The 23,955-nt window shown below is 44.0% G+C and overlaps 1 protein-coding gene across 1 annotated transcript in view; it reads left to right on the plus strand.

Moving 5' to 3' along the window:
• LOC132818488 (pappalysin-2-like) overlaps positions 1–23,955 on the plus strand; it is a 487,615-nt gene that overhangs the window by 439,032 nt on the left and 24,628 nt on the right. Inside the window, exon 21 of the mRNA XM_060829547.1 lies at positions 14,749–14,847. Within this exon, the coding sequence (XP_060685530.1) occupies positions 14,749–14,847 (99 nt within the window). The remainder of the gene's footprint in view (positions 1–14,748; positions 14,848–23,955) is intronic.

Here is a 23,955-nt window from a genome sequence, read left to right on the forward strand (position 1 = left end):
GAACCCATAGGAAGTCATGTGATGAGGAATCCATATTGTTTCCCTTCCCATTCAGGTGCAACCCATCCTTCTTATGCAGGTCACTTCTACCCCAGAAAAGCTCCAAATGATCCAAAAATGTGATTCCCTGCTCCCTCCATTCAATATTCAACTTTGAGTGAGGCCTATTAATTTCTTTGAGCTGGCTGTTTAATACAATAAACTGAATCAGCCTTCACAATATAGGAAATTTTGTCCTGACATTCCAAAAAATGAGACATTCCTTTGGAGATGATCAGCCCACAGACTGAACATCTACGATGGAGAATAATGAAGAACGCATCACAACATAGGCTCAGCGATCATTTCCGGGCTTCAGGCTATGAAAGCAGTTCATAATTGCAATATCCCCATGAATTTAGTCAAATCATTTTATTCAGCCATTGCTAGTTATATTTTTTTTAACAAATCAAACCTGAAGGTCCATGTCAGATTGACCTAAGCATGGCAAAGGTTAATGACAGACCTGTTGAGCCTGCACAGTTCTCCTGATGGACATTGTGGGTTTTGTGGCAAAATTGGAAGAACTATCCCAGAGCCTGATCAAGGCAACAGCTGGTCAGAATCGTATTCAGTCTCACTTTATAACATTCCGATAGCACCATCACTATCTCTAACCAACCAACAGAGAGCAGACACTCCAGAGGTGGTGGTGTAGTGAGATATCGTTGGCCGTGCACAGAGTGATCCTGGGTCCCCGACAATCCCTTGGTGTTCCATGAGGTCTTATGTCTCAGGTCAAACCTGGCCCCAGAAGCCTTGGACTGTTTACCACTCACTGCTGTCCCTTGGTTGATGAATCACGGAAGTGTTCTGGTGCAGGTGGAGGCCATTCAGCCCATCATGCCTGCACCACCTCATTAAATGAGCATTACCGAGCACCAGTTTCCTGTTTTCTCCCCCATGCCCTTGCACATTATTTTTTATCCAAGTAATCATCCAATGCCCTTCTTGAATATCTCAACTGAACCTGCCTCCACCACATCTCCCAAACAGTCAATTCCATATCTTGACTACTTGTTGCATGGAAAGGCTTTTCCTCATTTAACCCTTTGCAAATCACTTTAAATCTATGCCCTCTTCTTCTTTTATGAGTGGAAACAGTTTCTTCCTGTCTACTCTGTCTAGCCCACTTGTAATTCTGAAAACTTTTATCAGTTTTTCTCTTAGTTATCTCTCCAAGGCAAATAGTCCCAACTATTTGTGGGCGGCACGGTGGCACAGTGGTTAGCACTGCTGCCTCACAGCGCCTGAGACCCGGGTTCAATTCCCGACTCAGGCGACTGACTGTGTGGAGATTGCATGTTCTCCCCGTGTCTGCGTGGGTTTCCTCCGGGTGCTCCGGTTTCCTCCCACAGTCCAAAGATGTGCGGGTTAGGTGAATTGGCCATTGCCCATAGTGTTAGGTAAGGGGTAAATGTAGGGGTATGGGTGGGTTGTGCTTCGCCGGGTCGGTGTGGACTTGTTGGGCCGAAGGGCCTGTTTCCACACTGTAAGTAATCTAATCTACTTCAATCGATCATCCGAGTTCCTCATTCCAAAGATTGTTCGTATAAACCACTTTTGCACCCTTTCCAAAGTGTTCATTTCTTTCCAATAATATGATCCCCACAACTGTACACAATTCTCCAGTTGAGGTCTAACAAGTGTCTTATCCAATTTTAGCGTCATCTCTTTGCTCTTGTACTCTGTCCCTAATAATGGATCTGAGGATACTGCCTGCTTTTCTTCTGCTCCCTCTACTTTTCCTGCCAAATTCAATTATCTGTCCACAAAAACGACAGGCCCCTCTGCTTCTGTGCATCCCCTGGAATTGTACGCCATCTTTGATATTGTTTTTCACTATTCCTCTAACCAAATTGCATCAGTACTTGTCCATGTCGAACACCATTTTACAGGAATGCTCAGGGTCACAGTGGTGCATGGAGATCTCCAGGTTGGTTCATTATAACGGGGACTCAGTAGCAGCACTGAGCTGGCTGATTCAAACACATCTGCTGAGCTGGGTCACTGACAGGTGGTGAAGGAACCACCAAGAGCATGGTGGCTCAATGGTTACAGCACCAGGGATCCAGGTTTGATTTCTACCTCAGGTGACTGTCTGTGTGGAGTTTGTGCATTCTCCCCGTGTCTGTGTGGGTTTCCTCCGGGTGCTCCGGTTTCCTCACACAGTCCAAAATTGTGCAGATTAGGTGGATTGGCCATGCTAAATTGCACATAGTGTCCAGGGATGTGTTGGTAGATGAGTCATGGGAAATTCAGAGCTACAAGGATGGGATAGGGGTTGGATCTGGGTGGGATGCTCTTTGAATGGGTGGTGTAGATGGGCCAAATGGCCTGCTTCCACACTGTTGTAGGAGGTCTGTAATTCTAAGAGGCAAAAACAGAGAGACCTTGTTTGCACCAAACTGCCACTGATAGAGCTATACATAATGTGTCATTAGGGATGTCCACTGTACAGTCTTTAAGGAGATGAAGTCCCACCTAGAAATGTCAAGTGGATGATCCATCTCGGTCACCTCCTGCCCAGCGTCACAGATGCCAATCTTCAATCGAATCAATTCACTTCATGTGATGTCAAGAAATGCCTGAAGGAACTGGATGCTGACAATACACTGAATGGACCTGTCACAATTTTGTGTGGCTCTGCCACAGACTTGACTTAAATGGATTTGTAAGATCTAGCAACTCAAAAACAGCCACTTGTGAGACTCTGAGGAAGTGTGCTCAGTCCCAGCCTGTGACATTATGATTCAATATTCAACTCGGGGAATCCACCCTGTTTCAATAAAAAGTGCAGGAGAACACCCCAGTAGCACTAGGGCTCATCTGAAAATGATGTACCAACACAAGTAAAGACTACCTGCTTCCCAAATACAACCAGTGAGGGATGAACTAAGCTATCAATGCTCTGCAGTCTGGCGACTGTCGTGAATGGTGGTGGACAAATGAACAAGACGCAAAAGGAGGATCATAAATCCTCAATGATAGTGAGGTCCAGCGCATCACTGGTACATACAAGGCTGAAGTGTTCGTGACCAGCTTCAGCCTAGAAATGTCAAGTGGATGATCCATCTCGGTCGCCTCCTGCCCAGCGTCACAGATGCCAATCTTCAACCGAATCAGTTCACGCCATGTGATGTACTGGATGCTGAAAGGGGCTATGGGTGCTGACAATACACTGGCAATCCACCTGAAAGCTGGAGCTCTGGAACTAGCTGTGTACTCGAGCCAGGCTGTCCGAGGACAGTTGCAAAAAATGCTTTTGGCCCAGTATGGCATTGAGGAGCAAACCTAAAGTCAATGAGAATTTGGAGAAAACTCTGGAATCATTTTTGGGTTCCTGTGTCTGCAGCTGATGGATTGCAGTGGTTCAAGGTGACGTCTCAGTGTTGCCTTTTAGCAGCAACCAGACATGGGCAGCAAATACTGGTCTTGACAGTGATGTCCACATTGTCTGAAGTAAAACATAAAGAAGGTTGAAAGATGACCTAACCCATTGGATATTCCATATTTGAATTTCAAAATGCGTATGAAGTAGTTCCACAATTGAGGTTTTAAGGTTAATGACCAATAATTTTAATGAAAATCAATTAGTTGGAGAATATTGACTTAGCAGTGGAACGTCGGTGAAAGTTGAGGGTGAGCGATCCAAGTTCATGTTCAGGACTGTGTCATTTAAAGAGGTGCAGGTCTAGCCAGTGACATCCACATTATGAAAAAATACATTAAAAGTGCTACATTGGAGAGATTCCCATTAGCAGTGAACCTTACTGGGTACTATTATTGACTGTCCATTGATCATCCACTTCATGTGAAACTTTAACAGCAAGTCTAAGTGACTACCAGAAACTTCTGTAACATGGAGGCACACCTTCACTGATGGCAACATTGGCAGAGTATTTTGCCTTATTCAACATATAAAATAATAAACTAGGAATGGATATTGTGGGTTAACACTATATTTTTATTACCCTTATATATTATATACATGCAATGCATTCAGCTGTGCTGAAATTAGACTAATAAATGACACAGAGTAACATGGTCCTGATAGGATGTCAAGTGATCTGATGAAAGGTGTACCTGGGATCTTGAACGGTCATATCACATGCTATAATGCAGTGAAGATATCATGAACCTGTCTCTTAAAAGTATAGGAAATTAGAAAGGTAATGCCACCACAGTCTGATCAGAGTATAGGGCTGTTCTCTCATTTGGGAGAGATCATGGTGGTAGTTTAATCTGAGGGTCACCATGTCTCAGGTGAGGGGAGAGGTGAAGGAGAGTCCTTTATGGTAACCTCTGTTGGTGTGGGAATTGAACCACACTGTTGGCGTTAGACTGCAGTGCAAACCAGCCACCCAGCCCACTGAGCTTAGCATACTAACCAGGAGACATGATGTTCTCTCATGGGATATGGACATTGCTGGCTGGCCACCATTTATTGCCCTTGAGAAAGTGCTGGCCAGCTGCCTTCTTGAACTGCTGCTGCCCATGTGCTGTAGGTTAGTATGCTAACCGCAATGGGGTCAGGGAGGGAATTCCAGAGCTTCGATCCAGCAACAGTGAAGGAATGGTGAAGTAATTCTCATATAGCAAAACAAAAAAAAACTGCAGATGCTGGACATCTGAAACAAAACCAGAATTGCTGGTAAAACTCAACAGGTCTGGCAGCATCGGTGGGAGAAAGCAGAGTCAGCATTTAGAGTCTGCTGACCCTTCATTAGGTCTGATAACAGCTAAGAAAGATTGGTATTGATGCTGAAGATGCGGTTTGGGTGGGGATGGAGAGATGAGCAAAAAGGTGAGGAAGGAGCTCAGAAAGGGGTAGGGGAGCAAGGGGATTATTGATAGAAGGCCAGGACAGAAGAGAAGCTGAATAAGTGATGATAAGAGCTGTGAGGATAGGAGAGAATGGGTAGACTGTGCTGAAAGCACTTCATGTAATGTGGCACTCAACCTGAGAACCAGTGAGAATAGGTTGCCTTTGCTAAATGCAACTCATGTCAGGCTGTGGGGGTGGAAGGATGGAATCGAAAGTTCTTGAGTTTGCTGTTGAGGTCCCAGAGGCTGCAGGGTCCTCAAGCAGAAACTGAGATGTTGTTCTTGCACTGAGGCTCACTGAAACACTGCAGCAGGCCTGAGACAGAAATATTGATGCAGGAACACGGTGGTGTGTTGATGTGGCAGGCAACTGGAAGCTCAGAACATAGATGTTCTGCGAAGTAGTCGATCCAACCTGCGGTTCATCTACCTGATATAGAGGAGCCCACATTGTTAGCAGCGGAGACTGTAGATTAGATTAAGTGAAGGTAAATCACTGCTTCACCTGATGTGTCTGGGGCTTTGCATAGTGAGGAGGGAAGAAGTAAAGGGGCAGATGTTACACCTTCTGTGAATGCATGGGGAGGTGCCATAAGTGTATTTAGAGGTGTTGGGAGTTGAGGAGGAATGGATCAAGGTGTCCCAGAGGGAACGGCCCCTGCAAAAGGCTGACAAGAGAGGAGAATATGTGTCTGGTGGTGGCATCCCACTGGAGGTGGCATAAGTGATGGCTAATGATCCTTTGGATGTGGATGCTGGTGGGATGGTAGGTGACGAACAGGGGATCCTATCCCTGTTGTGGGAGGGGAAGAAGGGGTGAGGGCCAAAGTCAAGGAGATGGTTCGGACTCAACTGAAGGCCCTGCCAACCAAGGTGGACTTTGCTGAAGCCTCCTGCGGAAAGTGGCAATATCAGAACAGATGTGACAGAGACAGAGAAACTGGGAGAATGGAGTCTTGACAGGATGCAGGGTGTGAGAGTTGGTTGTTTGTCATGTATATCGGTGGGCCAGTCTATTGCCAGAAATGGAAAGGGAGGAGTCAGCGATGGACTAGGTGAAGGTGAGACTGGGGTGGAAATTGGAAGCGGAATCGATGAATTTTTCCAATTCTGGACAAGAGAGGGAAACTGCACCAATTATGCCATTGATACATCAGAGAAAGAGGTGTGGGTGGTAGCCAGAAAAGGAGTGGAACAAGGAATGTTCCACATACCCTACAAAGAGACTGGCATAATCGGGGCCCATATGGATACCCACAGCCACCCCCCTTTTGACCTGATGAAAGTGGAAGGCTGCCTGACCTGTTGCGCTTTTCCAGCAACACATTTTTCAGGAGCTAAAGGAGAACCTGTTCAAAGTGAGGATGAGCTTGGCCAGGTAAAGGAGGGCAGTGGCAGATGGGGATGTATCAGACCTTTTCCTAGGAAGAAGCAGAAAGCCCTGACACCATTCTGATGGGGGAATAGATGTGTAAAAGCTTTGCATGTCCATCGTGAAGAGAGGGCGACTGGAGCCCGGGAACTGTAAAGTCTGAAACTAACGTATATGTCAGAGGAATCGCGGAATTAAGTGTGAAGGCACTAGATAAGGGGAGAAAAATATTGAGTTAAAGTTAGAGGAAATACGCTCCATGTGGCAGGAACAGGTAGAAGGAATGAGTCTGCCCGGGAATGAGTCCTGTTTGATGATTTTGGGGAGAAGGTAGAAGTGGGGCTCTGCGGACTTGGGGGACTGAGAGTTTGGAAGGCTATCTCATGGGGAGACCCTCAGGTGGAACAAGGTTGTGGACAGTCACAGACACGGTGGTCAAGTCAGGAATGGTGAGTGGCTTGGAGGGGAACTTGCAGGCAGCGATATTCCCATGTATCTGCTGCCCTCGTCCTTTTGGACTGAAGTGGCTGTGAGTTTGGAAGGTACTGTCTAGTGAATTTCTGCAGAGCATCTTGTAGATATGACACATTGCAATGACTGAGCGTGGTACTGTAATGGGTGAGTGGATGCTTGTGGATGTGGTGCCAATCATGCAGGCTGCTTTGTCCTGGATGGTGTCAAGATTCTTGAGTGTTGTTGCAGCTGCACCCATCCAGGCAAGTGGAGAATATTTCATCACACTCCTGACATGTCCCTTGTAGATGGTGGACAGGCTTTGGAGAATGAGGAGGTGAATCACTGCATTATTCCTAGCCCCGGACCTGCTTTTGTAGTAACTGTATTTACATGCGAGTCCAGTTGAGTTTCTGGCCAATGGTAACCCCCAGGATGTTGATAGTGGGGCATTCAGTGACGGTAATACTATTGAATGTCAAGGGGTGGTGATTAGATTCTCTTATTAGAGGTTGTATTTTAGTAAAATAATTTACAATGTAGGATACAACTGCTTTAAAGCCACCTCAACGTATTGGTTTATACAATTAGCAACAAGGATTATTCTAATACTGAAGGGTTGCCTCTTGCAACAATGAACAGGAAGAACCTGTTTTGATTAGAGGAAAGATTGAAATGGGTACAACACGATCCAGATTTTTGAATATGTTGAGAGATTTGGATAGTGTAGACGTAAACAGGCTATTTAACTTGGACTGTGTCTACTGACATCTTGTGATATCTGAGCATATGTTTGATTTTGAATGTGGCCAAATAGAGGGAAATTAATATTAAAGGCAAGGAATTTGTTTCTTTCAATAAATGTGATTTACAGAATACTTTTTTTAAAAATGGAGCATTCACATAATAACACAATAGCATGGACATAATGTCCAACTGACCTAAGATGTGTTGTCAAGTGTACCCCTACTGTCTAACCAACTTTGAGGTTGAAATTTGCAAACTTTTTAGTGTGCATGAAGAATTTTCAAGGTTTAGCAATGCCAGTTAAACCAGTTCTGGCTATTCTTGGGCACACCAAAGGCAGAGGTGGGGAGGGGGGGGATGTCAATTCTGTCGTGATGGTTTCTCTGAAAACACTTTTTTTTTAAAAGTCACTCATGGGGTAAGGGCATCGCTGGCTGGCCAATGTTTATTACCCATCCCTATATGCCCTTGAGAAACTGGTGGTGAAGCTGCCTTCTTTGAAGAATTGTAGTTCATGTGCTGTGGGAGTGCACATCTCCAGACATTCTCGGCCTCGATGCCTTCATGACCTTATCCTTGATGTGGAGGAGCCGGTGTTGGACTGGGGAGAACAAAGTATAAAATCACACAATACCAATTTATAGTCCTCAGGTGGTTGTGAAGCAGAATTTATAGCAAAAGATTACAGTATCATGCTAGTAAAATGATATATTTAACAAACCTAGATTGTTAACAACAAGCTAGTGCTTCCAAATAAACCTGTTGGACTATAAATTGGTATTGTGTGATTTTTCACTTTGTTCTCCCCAGTCCAACACCGGCTCCTCCACATCAAGGATAAGGTCATGAAGGCATCGAGGCTGAGAATGTCTGGAAATGTGCACTCCCACAGCACATGAACTACAATTCTTCAAGAAGGCAGCTTCACCACCAGTTTCTCAAGGGCATGTAGGGATGGGTAATAAATGCTGGTCAGCCAGCGATGCCCTTACCCCATGAGTGACTGTTAAAAAAAAAGTGTTTTCAGAGAAATAAAGAAGGAGAGCCAATTCATCCCTCCTCATCCCGGAGCTTAATGATGTGGGGCATCCCATCTGGATCTGTGATGAATTGAGGAACGTTGTCTGGGCTCTGATCCCAATGGCTTCTCTGGGCCATTGTGATTCCAATTTGAAGGATGTTGGTCTGTGACAGAGATTTGGTTCTTTTGTAAGTTGTGTATATGAGTCAGAATTCTCGGAATAGATTGAAAGACGTGATGAGTCTTGAACCTAATATCCAGGCAAGGTCCAAAGCATGCCAACTTCCTGCTGTGCTAAAGTATTTAACATTGGATGGATATGTGTGAGTGCAGTGTACCTCATCGAGTGAAATATGTGGCATATGATTGATTAATGTGACTCCCAATCAGGTCTATTTGTTTTTTTTTAATCCTTTCTGAACCTGTCAGAAGTGGATAACCATTAACACAGCCTGCGAACGGTAACTGGAACTTATCAACGTGAAGAAACACAATAGCTGATTTATAAAATTGTGTTCTGTTTAAAGCTATGTTATACATTTATAGAGATGTCTGTATGATGAGACATTTACCATTTAAAGGTGATCTGTTTCCTTCTTCCTCTTCCTGATTTAGAGGTAATAACGTATAAGAGCAAGTCTGAGCACAAGGCATACCCCCCAAGTATGTGGTCATTTAACTCATTCCCCAAGTAACGGCACATTTAACCCATTCTAACTTTATAGACATCTAACCCATTCACTGAGTTTAAAATCTGTACTTATGTTGAATAAGTTCACTCGCATGTACTGAGGATATTTCTATGCACTTAGTGAATCGATTCAACTTGCAAATTCTCATCTCGAATAACTTGATTTTCCAGGTACTAAAGGTTAATATATTCAAGTGAAATACACTAAAGATCCATATTATATGTTACTGTGTTAAGTTGTATATATTCAGGTAGAACAATTAATGCTTGATGCTTGACTGAAAACAAAATAATGCTGGAAATCACAGTGGGTCAGGCAGCATCCGTGGAGAGAGAGAGAGAGCAAGTTAATGTTTCAAAGCTGATGTTAAGTGTGGAGGGAGCAGTATTTATACAAGAGTGGGTGGTATGGAGTGCTGTGGCAGAAGGGGGACTTGATGCTTCCTTGTCTTTAACCTTTAATGCTGAACATCCCACTGAATGATGAGCACAATGTGTGTAATTATGACTCTTCTGATTTAATAGAATCACAACTTGGACTAGTTTTAATTAGTTTGTCTATTTTAAAGTGGGTATTTTATATTTTTCCTTCTTGATACCAAAGTGAGTTCATTTTAAACCAAACAAATGAAACCCTGCTGCTCACTTAATGGCTGTTACAGTAACCATTCAGCAGGATCTTAGGGCAAGTGACCTAATGTTTGATCAAGAGGACCTTACAAGAAAAGAGAAAGGCAGAAATGTATTGGGATGGATTGTAGAGCTCAGGGCCTGGACAGCTGACAGCAGAATGGCCGTTGAGAAGAGAAGGAGATGGAGAAGGTGCTGGAGTGAAAGAACCAGGGTTCCTGAGGCGAAGGAGGGAACTATGTTCCATTCATTCAGAGGGTATGGGCTTTGCCAACCAGAACACAGTATATTATCATGGGGATGGTGGTGATAATCTGCTTCCTTATACCGCTCCAGTCCCTGTGGTGTAGAGACATCTGAAATACTGTTAGGAAGGGCATTTCAGGATTTTGACCCAGGTACAGTGAAGGACGCCTTGATGGTGTTTGCCTTGGAGTGGAACTTGCAACTTACAGAGACAGGGAACAGTGAAAAGCCATGCTGGGAGTTTAACACGAGGGTGAGAATGTTAAACAGAAGGTGCTTAGTAACTGAGAGGCAGTGGAGGCCAGTAACGCAAGGGGGAATGTGAGAGTGGGACTGGTACTGTTTTCTATTTGAAAGTTGGACACCCTTAGCTGTACGAAATATGGAAAGGGTGAGACTGGCCTGGTGAGAATGAGATGAATGAGGATCCCTGTAATGAGCTGAGGTGAGAATGGAGAAGGGCAGCGCTATCCATGGTGAAGTTGAATGTCTTGCTGATGGTGTGAATATAAGGTTAGTCAGTTCTGGATGAACCGCAAGTAAACCTCATTATCATTTCGAATTGGTGATGCCTGTCTTGTATTTCTGAAGATGGAGGGAATTGAAGGAAATGACAGCATTACTTATATCTAACATATCACTATTGTTGTAGACTAAGCCAGACCACCTCAAAATATTTTAAAAAGGTAGCCTAGATTCTAACTTTTTCTTATTTTAAAGGTGGATGTGAAGTGAATGTTCCCGGTGTGACGCAACTAGTCAAATTACTCGGCTTTAAGCAAAGCAGAATTTATTTAACCACTACAGTTGAACCACAAACAAAAGGAAGTGGAATTTAGAATAATTTTACGATTGGAAAACCTTACTGATTCGATACAGCAACTTAACTAATTAACTGTTCCGATATAGTAAAATCCCATAAACACACCCTTTGGCAAAAAGATAAATTCAGAGATTCTTACAGGCAGAAGGGAACAACATTCAGAGGGATTTCAGGGAAAGTCAGTTAGGAATCCTTTACTGAGGCTTGCAACACTTCTGGACTCTAACATCATGTGACTGCTACAGCTAAAAAAAAACCTAGAATCTGAACTGGGAGAACTGGCCACTTCCCTTCCATTGTTAAACTGGTTTAAAAAAAAATACAAATCCAGGCTGGGTTCCTAGTCACTTCAGCACCTTTACAGCAGCAGAGGCCTTTACAACCTCTCTTCACAAAAATCCAGCACAAAATAACCGTTTTTTAAAGTGACAGCATCGTCACACAACGCCCTGCTATACTTTAGCGCATCCATTAAGTTGTATGTATGAAACTTGTTTGGGTTTTCATAGCACAGAGAAATGTCATTTGGATTTGACTTATAAGTTTATTATAAATATTGATCACTCACATTTCAGCAAGGTGTTTGATAAGGTTCCCCACAGTAGGCTATATTTCAGCAAGGCGTTCGATAAGGTTCCCCACAGTAGGCGATATTTCAGCAAGGCGTTCGATAAGGTTCCCCACAGTGGGCTATTATACAAAATGTGGAGGAATGGGATTGTGGGAGACATAGCAGTTTGGATCAGGAATTGGCTTGCTGAAAGAAAACAGAGAGTTGTAGTTGATGGACAATGTTCATCTTGGTGTCCAGTTACTAGCGGCGTACCGCAAGGGTCGGTGTTGGGTCCACTGCAGTTTGTCATTTTTATAAATGACCTGGATGAGGGCTTAGAAGGGTGGGTTAGTAAATTTGCGGGCGACACTAAGATGGGTAGAGTTGTGGATAGTGATGAAGGATGTAGTAAGTTGCAGAGAGACATAGATAGGATGCAGAACTCGGCTGAGAGGTGGCAAATGGAGTTTAATGTGGACAAGTGTGAGGTGATAACTTTGAATGGAGTAATCGGAATGCAGAGTACTGGGCTAATGGTAAGATTCTTGGGAGTGCAGATGAGCAGAGAGATCTCTGTGTCCATGTACACAGATCCCTGAAAGTTGCCACCCAGATTGACAGGATTGTTAAGAAGGCATACAGTGTTTTGGCCTTTATTAATAGAGGGATTGAGTTCCGAAACCAGGAGATTATGCTGCAGCTGTACAAAGCTCTGGTACGGCCACACTTGGAGTATTGTGTACGGTTCTGGTCACCGCATTATAAGAAGGATGTGGAAGCTTTGGAAAGGGTGCAGAGGAGATTTACAAGGATGTTGCCTGGTATGGAAGGAATATCTTGTGAGGAAAGACTGAGGGCCTTGAGGCTGTTCTCATTAGAGAGAAGAAGGTTGAGAGGTAACTTAATAGAGACATACAAGGTAATCAGAGGGTTAGATAGTGTGGACAGGGAGAGCCTTTTTCCAAGTATGGAAACGGCAAACACGAGGGGACACAACTTTAAAGTGCGGGGAGATATGTATAAGACAGATGTCAGAGGTAGTTTCTTTACTCAGAGAGTAGTAAGGGCATGGATTGCTTTGCCTGCAACGATAGTAGATTCACCAAGTTTAAGTGTATTTAAGTCGTCATTGAACTGGCTTATGGACATACATGGAATAGTGTAGGTGGGATGGGCTTCAGATTAGTATGACAGGGCGGCGCAACATCGAGGGCCGAAGGACCTGTACTGCGCTGTAATGTTCTATGTTCTGTGTCGGATTGCAATCTGCTTAGAAGTTGAAACTAATGTTTGTTGTGTAAATGTTTATCTTTCTTAAAGGCCTTTACTGTAAATTAGAATTTGGAGTGCCAAAAGTTGGATATGTGAGTCTCCACCATGTCCTCATTTAAAATTGTGGTCTAAGGTGAGACTGAAACTCAGTTTGTTCCTTAGATTACGACAGCATGCTCTAGTCATTTGCTACAATATAACAAGCTGATGGGGTTGTATATTTTTGCAGGTTTGTTGTATGCCATTGTAGCTTTATCACTTGAAACCTTTACACAGACATTTGTCATCAACAGCATTTGTTCTGCACTGTCATAAGTACTGAGCTCATTGAGTAATTGGGAATAATTACATAAACACTTTTCTGATAGAAATACTGTGTTCTTATGTGATACATGTGGTTGTAGACACTAATGTTTTCTTTGATAATCTTAACATGGAGTTATAAGCATTTTATTAATTCTTTCATGGATGTGGACATCACTGGCTAAGCCAACGTAGTGGCCCATCAATAATTGTGTTTGAGAAGATGGGATTGAGTCCATCCACAACACTGTTAGAAAAGGAGTTCTAGGATTTTGACCCAGCAATCATGAAAGAACAACGATGTAGTTCAAAGTCAGAGTGGCCTGTGGTTTAGAGGGGAGCGTGCACAAGCTGTTGTTGCCATGTATCTATTGCCCTTGGCCTTTCAGATGGAGTTGACAGGTGGTATCAAAGAGGCTTTGGTGAGTTTTTGCATTGCATCTTGTAATGGTGCACAGAACTGCCACTGTGCAATTATTTTGAAGATGGAGATTCACTGATGCTAATGTGTTTGAAAGTGAATAGGAGGTGGTAAGGTTATCTCCAGTTGGGAATTACTATTGCTCGGTGCTCCTGTGTCACTGTTACTTGCCACCTGTCTCCTCAAGCTTGAATGTTGTTCAGGTTATTTGGATATGAACTGCTTCAGTATGTTAGCGGTTGTAATTAATACTGAACATTGTGCAATCATCTGCAAACAACCTCACCTTTGATCTTACAGAGGGAGATGGTTGGGTCCAGGACACCCCTCTGGAGTTGAATTGTGGTTGAGACAAACAACTTCAAGCCAACTGCCACAGTTTTCCTTTGTGCTAGAAATAGCTTTAATCAGTTGAGAAATTTTGCCCTTGAATTTAAGTTCAATTTTTCATAAGCTTCTCAATGCCACACTCAGTCAAATAAATGTAGCCTTGATGCCAACAGCAGTTATTCTCACCTCCCCTGTGGAACTCGGTTCTTTTGTCCATGTTGAGACCAAGGCTGCAATGACATCAGGAGTTGGGTAGCCTTGGTGGCACCCAAACTGACTGTCAGAGAGTGAGCTGGTGCTGAGCAATTGCCACTTCGTAGCGCTGTTGATGATACCATCCAAGGAAGTGTGCATTTATTACTCCACTATGCCCCTTAGACTGTTGAAATTTGCACAATTCCCCAGTTGTGGAATCACCCGCTTATAAACAGAGGAAACCAGGTAATACATCGGGTGGAGTCGATAAAGACTGGATCGACTGGGCTTGTACTCAAATTTAGAAGAATGAGGCAGGAATCTAATAGATAACATATAAAATCCTGATGGGACTGAACAGGCGCTAGATGGAAGAAAAATGTAGCCGATGTGGAGGAAGTCCAGAACTAGGGGTCACAGTCTAAGAATAAGGGATAAGCCAATCAGGACTGAGATGAGGAAGAAGTTTTTCACTCAGTGTTGTGAACCCATGGAGTTCTCTCCCACAGAAAGCTGTTGGGGCCAGTTTATTAGATATATTCAAGAGGGAGCTGGAGGCGGCCTTTGCAGCTGAAGGGATCAAGGGGTATGGAGAGAAAGAGGGAGTGAGAGAGTAAGATTGCATGATCATATTGAATGGTGATGCAGGCTTACAGGGCTGAATGGCCTACTCCTACATCTGTTTTCCATGTTTCCATGATAATTGCTTTTAATCCAGGTTCTCTCGGAAGTGAAGAGTTAACTCCAGAGAAGTGATTGCTGAGTGAAGATTGGAGCTCACTCTTCAAAGACTGAACTGTATGTTATGTGTTCTTGTTGCTGCAGCCTTTCCATGCTGATGGTTGGTGTGACACAATCAATAACAGGGCGTACTGTCACTACGACGGAGGAGACTGCTGCTCATCGACACTTTCTTCCAGAAAGGTGAGATTGCAGAGATGAAAGTTGTGAAATTTTGGTGATTCAGGAATCACTGGGCCAAATGAACTGAATGTTAATGTGGTGGATTAACCATCTAGAGCTGACTTGTATGGTACATGCCTTTGTTTGATCCCCTTTCACCCACAGATATATTAGTGAACTAGTTGGGCTTTTACAACAATCTGACTGCTTTGTGATCCTTTTCTGAATACCATATATTTTAATCTGAAGTTAAAATCTTAAACTAACATGATGGGATTTGCACGCGCAGAGTATTGACACGGTGACATAACTCTACTCCATTATCTGAAAACAATCGGGTTCCATGTTATGTCAGACAGTTATAGCAGTAGACCATCTCACTGGGTCTCTGACTTGTCAGGCTGTCTATCTGACTATTTGATCCTGAAGAGGTAGATTAAGAAGCAATCTAATGTTACAAGGCCACCATTTGTGGTCTGAGCTCTGTTTCCAACCCTCTGACTCCTAGGTAACTGCCTAATGCTGAGCTGCACTGTTTATAAGCATCAAATCCCATTTGATCCTGAGCTGAGCTTCAGACTTCCACACATAAACAAAGAAATCAGGACCAATTGTAGGCCATTCGGCCCCTTGAGCCAGCTATTCAGTAACATCATGGTTGATCTGATTGTAATATTAAATCCATATTCCTGGCTACTCCTGATCACCTTTTTGATTAGGGAAGAAAGTGAGGACTGCAGATGCTGGATATCAGAGCTGAAAATGTGTTGCTGGAAAAGCGCAGCAGGTCAGGCAGCATCCAAGGAACAGGAGATTCGACGTTTCGGGCATAAGCATAAACATTCCTGAAGAAGGGCTTATGCCCGAAACGTCGAATCTCCTGTTCCTTGGATGCTGCCTGACCTGCTGCGCTTTTCCAGCAACACATTTTCAGCACTTTTTTGATTAGACTAGATTTCCTACAGTGTGGAAACAGGCTCTTCATCCCAACACGTCCACACCGACCCTCCGAAGAGTAACCCACTCAGACCCATTTCCCTCTCTAATGCATCGAACATCACGGGCAATTTATCATGGCCTGACCTGCACATCTTTAGATTGTGGGAGGAAACCGGAGCACCTGGAGGAAACCTACACAAACACGAGGAGAATTTGCAAACTTCACACAGTCACCCGAGGCTGGAATCAAACCTGCGTCCCTGGTGCTGTGAGGCAGCAGGGCTAACCACTGAGCCACCATGCTGCCCCTTGTTTAACAAGAATCTATCTAAAAGGCCCTGAGCTTCCAGTTGCCTGCCACTTCAACACATCCCCTGGCCAACATCTCTGTCTCAGACTTGCTGCAGTGTTCCAGCAAAACTCAGCACAAGCTGGAAGAATACCATCTCATTTTCCACTTGGGGGATTCTGTAGTCTTCTGGACTCAATATCGAATTCAACAATGTTAGGGCTTGAGGCACCTTCTCCCATGTCCTTTCCCAACCCCCACACGCCAGGGTCTTGTTAGTCATATGCAACAAAAACGAAAGTCCTTGCAATAAATATAGAAACTTTCAGTTCTGAGGAAGGGTCACCAGACCTGAAACGTTAAGTTTGATTTCTCTTCACAGCTGTTGCCAGACTTAGTGAGTTTTTCCAGCAATTTCTGTTTTTGTTTCTGATTTACAGCATCGGCAGTTCTTTTGGTTTTTACTTGTTATCATATGGTCTGCTATAACACAGCACCCATTGTTAGCCACTAATTGTCCCCATTAATAGCCTGATCGTTAACCACTCCTTTGATTATCCAATGGTTCTTCTCTCTCTTTGAGTCCTATCCCTACCTATCATTTACTCCAAACCCCCTCGCCCCATCCTATCTTCTGCATAAGAACCGATTTTGTTTCTAGCTACCATCAATTCTGAGGAAGGGTCACTGGACGTGAAAAATTAGTGCTGATTTCTCTCCACTGATGCCGCCAGACCTGCTGAGCTTTTCCAGCAATGTCTATTTTCACTTCTGATTTCCAGCATCTGTAGTTCTTTCATTTTTTTTGTGTCTGTATCTATCTCTGCCTTAAAAATATTGAAGCACTCTGTCTTCATGAAATAATGGTGAAGGCAGTTCCAAAGATACATAACTCTCTGAGAGAGAGAAAAATAAATTGTCTAATCAGCGATTTAAATGGGTGACCCCTGAGTTTTAAACAGTGAGGAGAAAGTGAGGTCTGCAGATGCTGGAGATCAGAGCTGAAAATGTGTTGCTGGAAAAGCGCAGCAGGTCAGGCAGCATCCAAGGAACAGGACAATCAACGTTTCGGGCATGAGCCCTTCTTCAGGAATGAGGAAAGTGTGTCTAGCAGGCTAAGATAAAAGGTAGGGAGGAGGGACTTGGGGGAGGGGCGATGGAGATGCGATAGGTGGAAGGAGGTCAAGGTGAGGGTGATAGGCCGGAGTGGGGTGGGGGCGGAGAGGTCAGGAAGAAGGGCTTATGTCCGAAACGTCGAATCTCCTGTTCCTTGGATGCTGCCTGACCTGCTGCACTTTTCCAGCAACACATTTTCAGCTTTTAAACAGTGAGCCCTAGTTCCAGATTCTAAGAGAGACCCTTCTCTCCACATTTACCTTGTCAAGACCACGCATGATGTTTTATGTTTCAACAAGTCACTTCCTTCTTTTCTGAACCTTCTCTGAACTGCCTTTGAGGTCCTTCTTTAAATAAGATGTCCAACATGGTGCTCAGTATTTCAGAAGTGATCTCACCAGTGCCCTGTATAATTGAAGCCTAACCTTCCTATTTTTGTAGTCATTTCCCTTCGCTGGTAAATGATGACATTCTGAATTCTTGCTGCACCTACTTACTTACCTTTGCCAATTCATATGGGAGGATACTCAGATTCCTTTGCATCTCAGACCTCTGCAATCTCTCACCGACTAAATGTTCTGCAGATGCTGGGAATCAAAGCTGAAAGTGCTGGGAAAACTCAGCAAGTCGGGGCAGCCTCTGTGCAGAGACGGCAATTAATGACTCAGCACGGAATGCAAATAGTTACAATTTGCGGAGAATTACAACCAGGCAAAAGTGAGGACTGCAGATGCTGGAGATGAAGAGTCAAGATTAGAGTGGTACTGGAAAAGTACAGCCGGTCAGGCAGCATCTAAGGAGCAGGAGAATTGACGTTTTGGGCAAAAGCCCTTCATCAGGAATGAAGCTGGGAGCCTCTGGAGTGGAGAGATAAATGTGAGGGTGGGGTGGGGCTGGGGGGGAAGGTAGCTGAGAGTGCAATAGATGGATGGACTTGGGGGTAAAGGTGCTAGACACTGTCAAGAGAGTAGGATGAATTTGAGTTTATTGACAGATAGTTCTCTGAACCAACCTGTAACAACAGCATAAACTGGTATTTCTTTTGTACCTTAACATGATAAAACATCGAGGAGAAAGTGAGGTCTGCAGATGCTGGTGATCAGAGCTGAAAATGTGTTGCTGGAAAAGTGCAGCAGGTCAGGCAGCATCCAAGGAACAGGAGATTCGACGTTTTGGGCATAAGCCCTTCTTCACGAATGAGGAAAGTGTGTCTAGCAGGCTAAGATAAAAGGTAGGGAGGAGGGACTTGGGGGAGGGGCGTTGGAGATGCAAGAGGTGGAAGGGGGTCAAGGTGAGGGTGATAGGCCGGAGTGGGGTGGGGGCGGAGAGGTCAGGAAGAAGATTGCAGGTTAGAAAGGCGGTGCTGAGTTCGAGGGATTTGACTGAGACAAATTGTCAGGCAGCATCCAAGGAACAGGTTGTCAGGCAGCCATGATAAAACATCCCAAAGCAGTTCATAAGGGAATAAATATTATGACACTGGGGCTCTATAGCTGACCCAGATCCTGTCTTCACTTACACACACACAATCAGGAGCTGAAGGAACTGGTCACTGCATGGGATGCTGTCAATGTCAGGTCTCCCAACATCGCTGCAGTGACAGCTGAGGGGCTAAACACCATTCGTATTTTGAGAAGTCGGGCTCAATTATTTATTCATTAAAAAATGATGTCACTCTCTTCCTCTTGGCTCTGAGTGATGAAAACAGGGAAATCGCCATCAGTGTGTAATCATTATTTTTACTTCAGCTCAGGTTTGAAGAATTGCCCAGTAGGATGTTGCCTGAAGTCATAAAAGTTAAATTTATGGTAATGCTATTTACTGTGACTCTTTTATTTGTGAGCACAGCAGGGGGCACTCACTGAAACAAATCTCGAGCTGCATGCTGTCTGGGCCATTAACTGCACTGCTAAACATTTTATTACTGTATGTCTGTGCCCTACATTCTTGGCCAGCATCGCACAGCCACTGGGTATTAAAGGATTCTAAGTAATGACATTCGCAGTAGGGCATATTCTTGCTCAGAGACATAGCTTATGGAAATAATCACTTGAAAATTGTGGTGGAATAAATATTTTATGTATTTGGAAGATAACACAGTGTACATGTTGAGTCTGCTTAACGTACAAGATTGAAGCCTGAGTTCATATTCAACAGGGAAACCAGGCTAACTTCTGCAGAATCCTCTTGTTCTCCCAAACAATTGGGAGATAACAAAAGAGCTTAAAAATGTGTTGCTGGAAAAGCGCAGCAGGTCAGACAGTATCAAAGGAACAGGAGAATCGATGTTTCGGGCATAGGCCCTTCTTCAGGAATGAGGAGGGTGTGCCAAGCAGGCTAAGATACAAGGTAAGGAGGAGGAACTTGGGGAGGGGCGTTGGGAATATGATAGGTGATAGGTGAGGGTGATAGGCCGGAGAGCGTGTGGGGGCGGAGAGGTCGGGAAGAAGATTGCAGGTCAAGAAGGCGGTGCTGAGTCTGAGGGTTGGGACTGAGAAACAGTGGGGGGAGGGAAGAGCAGAGCAAAGTGAAGTTTGCTTTAGTGCAGTAATAATGAAAAGCCTGTAGGAGGAGCAGCGAACCAGGAGCTAAAGAGGCAAGTTCACAGAGACAAAACCATGAGAAGTGGTCCCTGGACTGAAATAGATTGGATTCAGCCGATGCAGACTTTGCAATATCAACTTCACAGCCTGACCAGCATTTATTGCCCTGGAGAAGCTTCAGGTCTTGCTATATTTGGACGTGGACTGCTTCAGTATCAGAGGAGCTGTAAATGGTGCTGGATATTGTGCAATCATCAATGAACATCCCCACTTTTGACCTTATGATGGAGGAAAGGTCATTGATGAAGCAGGTTGGGCCAAGGACACTACCGTGAGGGACTCCTGCAGAGACGTCCCGGAACTGAGATAATTGATCTCAAACAGTGGTAACCATCTTCTTTTTTGCTGGATAGGCCAACCAGTGAAGAAATTTCCCCTGATTGGCATTAACTTTTAAAGGGCTTCTTAGTGTCCCTCTTAGTCAAATGTGGCCCAGATGCCAAGAGCTGAGCTCTCTCCTCACCGCTGGAATTCAGTTCTTTTGTCCATGTTTAAACCAAGGCAGTAATGCGGTCAAGAATGAGTGGCCCTGGCAGAAATGAAAGTGAGCATCACCTGAGTAGGTTATTACTTTCCAAGTGCCAGATGTTGGTTCTGTCACTGATTCCTTAATTTAATTTGCTAATGATCACGAGTAGACAAATAGGACATTAAAAGACCCAGGTTGGATATATCCTGCTTTTTGTCTACAAGAAAAAACTTGGGAAATTTTCCACCTTGTCAGATAGATGCCAGTGTTGTAGCTGCAGTGGAACAGCCTGGCTAAGGGTGCAGCTAGCTCTGGAGCAGATGTCTTCAGTACTATTGCCAGAATGTTGGTCGGGCTTATAGTCTTTGCTGTCTCTAGTGCTTTCTTGATATCATGTGGAGTGAATCAAATTGGCTGTGGTGCTCAGGACTTCAGGAAAAGGCCAGGATGGATCCACTGGCTAAAGTTGGATGCAAACACTTCAGCCTTGACTCCTGCAACTCAGCTCTCCTATTATTGAGGGTGGGGATATTTGTGAAGCTGCCTCCTCCTCCTCCTCCTCCTGTGAGTTGTTTAATTGTCCTTAACCAATCTCAACTGGATGTGGCAGGTCTTCAGTGCTTAAAACTGATTCCTCAGTTGTCGGACCACTAGTCCTGACGGTCACTTGCTGATTATGCTGTTGGCATGCAGGTAGTACTGCTTGGTAGCTCCAGTGGGTTGACACCCCATTTTTAAGTATGCCCAGTGGTGCTTCCAACATGCTTTCTTACACTCTGCATTGAACCAGGCTTGGTTCTGTGGCTTGGTAGTAATGATAGACTGGGGATAGACTGAGGTTTGAGATTGCACTGGGAGTATCATGGGACAGGACATGTGCAGGAGTGGTGATGTTGGTGTCCGGGACATTGTAAGATATACTCCACGAGTATGAATGTATCAGGCTGTTGCTTGACTAGCCTGTTAGTTATCTTAATGTTCATTGTTGCAATCTGAAAACCAGCCTTTATCCCTAACTACTGTTGACCAGTTGATGGTGTGAAACATTCTTGAACTGCAGTTGGGGAGCTGGGAGGAAGGAGGCAGTGGCTCAGTGGTAATGTCGCTACACCAGTAATCGTGAGTCCCAGTCTAGCATTCTGGGGTTAACCATTCAAATCCACCATGACAGATGGTGAAATCTGGATTCAACAAAATGTCTGGAATTAAAAAGTTAATCCCCTGGGAACATTGTCATTGAAAACCTATTGGTTCACTAGTGTCCTTTATAGAAGGAAATCTGCCTTCCTTACCTGGTCTAGACCCATAGCAATGTAGTTGAGTCTTAATTGTCCTCCGAAATGCCCTTAACAAGATAGTGCAATTAGGGATGGGCAACAAATGCTGGCCCAAAGATGCCCACATCCTATGGATGAATGAAATGAAAAGGTCCATGTGACCCAGGAGGATGATCTGCAGTAGCCTGTGTTCACCATCAAAGGCAGTTGAGCTTACACTGTTTTCAATCAGGCTTGATGCAGTTTGTCAGATGGTGATCACAACTTTGAAAACACATCCACCTTTCTGGCACTGAAAGCGATTGCTAGTTTGTTAAACATATGGTCGGAGTTTCACGTATGAGTTTGTTTTCTTTCTCTTCTAAGTGAATCAGTCTGTTGGATTACCTCAGCCATTTGGACGTTTACTGGGGATGCACTGCTTTCAGTGGGAGTGAGCCTGGAAGTTAATAATTCCTCCTATTGCTGACTTAATAGCAAATTATGAACAACATTGGAGTGGCAGGCATGGTAAAGGTAGGGGGGAATTACTGCTCCACATCCTGGATGTCTTCTGCAGTAGTGAGATTTGCACTGGAGGATTGCTTCCTATTTTAAACCACAATACTCGAAGGACTGCTTCTGCAGTTTTGCAGCATAAATATTGACATTTTCATTTGGCAGAGATTGTTTGGTTAGCATTGATCTTGGCTTTAGTTCATTTTGTACTCAGAAGACAATTGTAGTTCAGCCTAAGCACTGCAATGTTTATTTTAATGGATGAACATAATTACCTCAGCGTTTTTTCAACCAGTGTGAAAGGAAAGGTGAAGGAATGGCCAGAGTTCCCATCCTCACGTTGAGCTGCACAGTACATGGGAGAAGTTAATGGCAATCAAACCCTGATAAAATAGTCTCCCTCAGCTCAATGGTGAAGCAACATTACTTTGGTGAGCTACTGGAAGTCTGCCATTGGCAATGGGACTCCACCTCAGTCCAGAAATGGAGTGAAACTCAGAAGTGAAGTTAGAAATACTGTCAGAAGCAGTTTGAATGCTGGCTGTATATTTTGGGGCAGATGCAGCCCTGTGTTCTATTGCTCTCTCAGCCCATAGGCAGAATTGGAGGAGACAGTTTTTCATCATCTTCGATGAAAAGGGAGGTTAAGAAGAGGGTGAAATGAAGATGAGAATATCAACAAGTCATGATTTAGTGAAGGACGATTTCGGATTTCACTATTGGTGTAAAGTAGAGATGGGCAAGAAAAGAAAAGTTGAATTTTGATACAACAAGGTGTAGCGACCATGGCCATTTTTCCTTTCTGATGTTTGAGGTAGACAAAGGGTCAGAGCTTTGGGAGAATGGGATTGCTTTTGATTCCGTTGGTCTAATTTGCCTGTGTTAATTGCCTTCTGGTAATTTGAGTATCGGAGTTGGGATGTCATATTGAGGTTATGCAGGACGTTGATAAGGCCTCTTCTGGAGTACTGTATCCAGTTCTGGTCACCCCACTATAGGAAGGACATTAATAAAGCTACAGGGGGTTCAAGGAGATTTGCTGGGATGTTGCTGGGAGTGGAAGGTTTGAGTTATAAAGAAAGGCAGGATAAGCTGAGACCTTTTCTCACTGGAGCATAGGAGATTGAGAGGTAACCTTATGGAAGTTTATAAAATCATGAGGGGTATAGATTGGATTAATGGCAGGTGTCTTTTCCCTTTGATGGAGGATTTCAAGACTAGGGGGCACATTTTTAAAGTGAGAGGAGGCAGATTTAGAAAAGACATGAGGGGGCAAACACAGAGGGTAGTTCACATGTGAAATGAATGTCCTGAGGAAGTAGTGGGTACAATGACAATGTTTAAAAGACATTTGAGTAAGTACATGAATATAAAAGGTTTGGAGGGATATGAGCCAGAAGCAGGTGGGTGGGACTAGTTTAGTTTGGGATTGTGTTTAGTATGGACTGGTCGGACTATAGGGTCTGTTTTGTGCAGTATTACTCGGTAAAGGGCTGAATGGCCTCATTTTGTATTGCTAATCTCTATGGATATGGAGAGAATGGAGCTTCCATCAGTGGGTGGGGATGGTGAGGGAGGGTGTTGAGGATGAGAGCTCAAGCTGTTATATTGGACCTCCAGCAGCAGGTGGTGACAGTGCGGGAGGGAAACTGGGCAGTGATGGGAAAGAAAATGGTAGAAGGAGGTCTCGATGGAAGAAGAAACAAAGAAATGATTGTTCAAGACGATGTAAATACAGGCTTTATTCCAAGTAAGTAGTTCCTTGTTTAACCTTGATTTCCTTTTATGTTACTTATGAACTGATGCCAATGATATAAGACTACCTTTCTAGGTGTATTTGGGTTTTCCACATGTTCAAATTTCACCACGATGAAAAGTAAACACTTGAACTCAACAGATGGATCACATTATAAATACTTCTAGAAAATCATTGGAGCG

The sequence above is a fragment of the Hemiscyllium ocellatum genome, chromosome 9, assembly GCF_020745735.1.
Source record: "Hemiscyllium ocellatum isolate sHemOce1 chromosome 9, sHemOce1.pat.X.cur, whole genome shotgun sequence".
NCBI classification, from domain to species: domain Eukaryota; kingdom Metazoa; phylum Chordata; class Chondrichthyes; order Orectolobiformes; family Hemiscylliidae; genus Hemiscyllium; species Hemiscyllium ocellatum.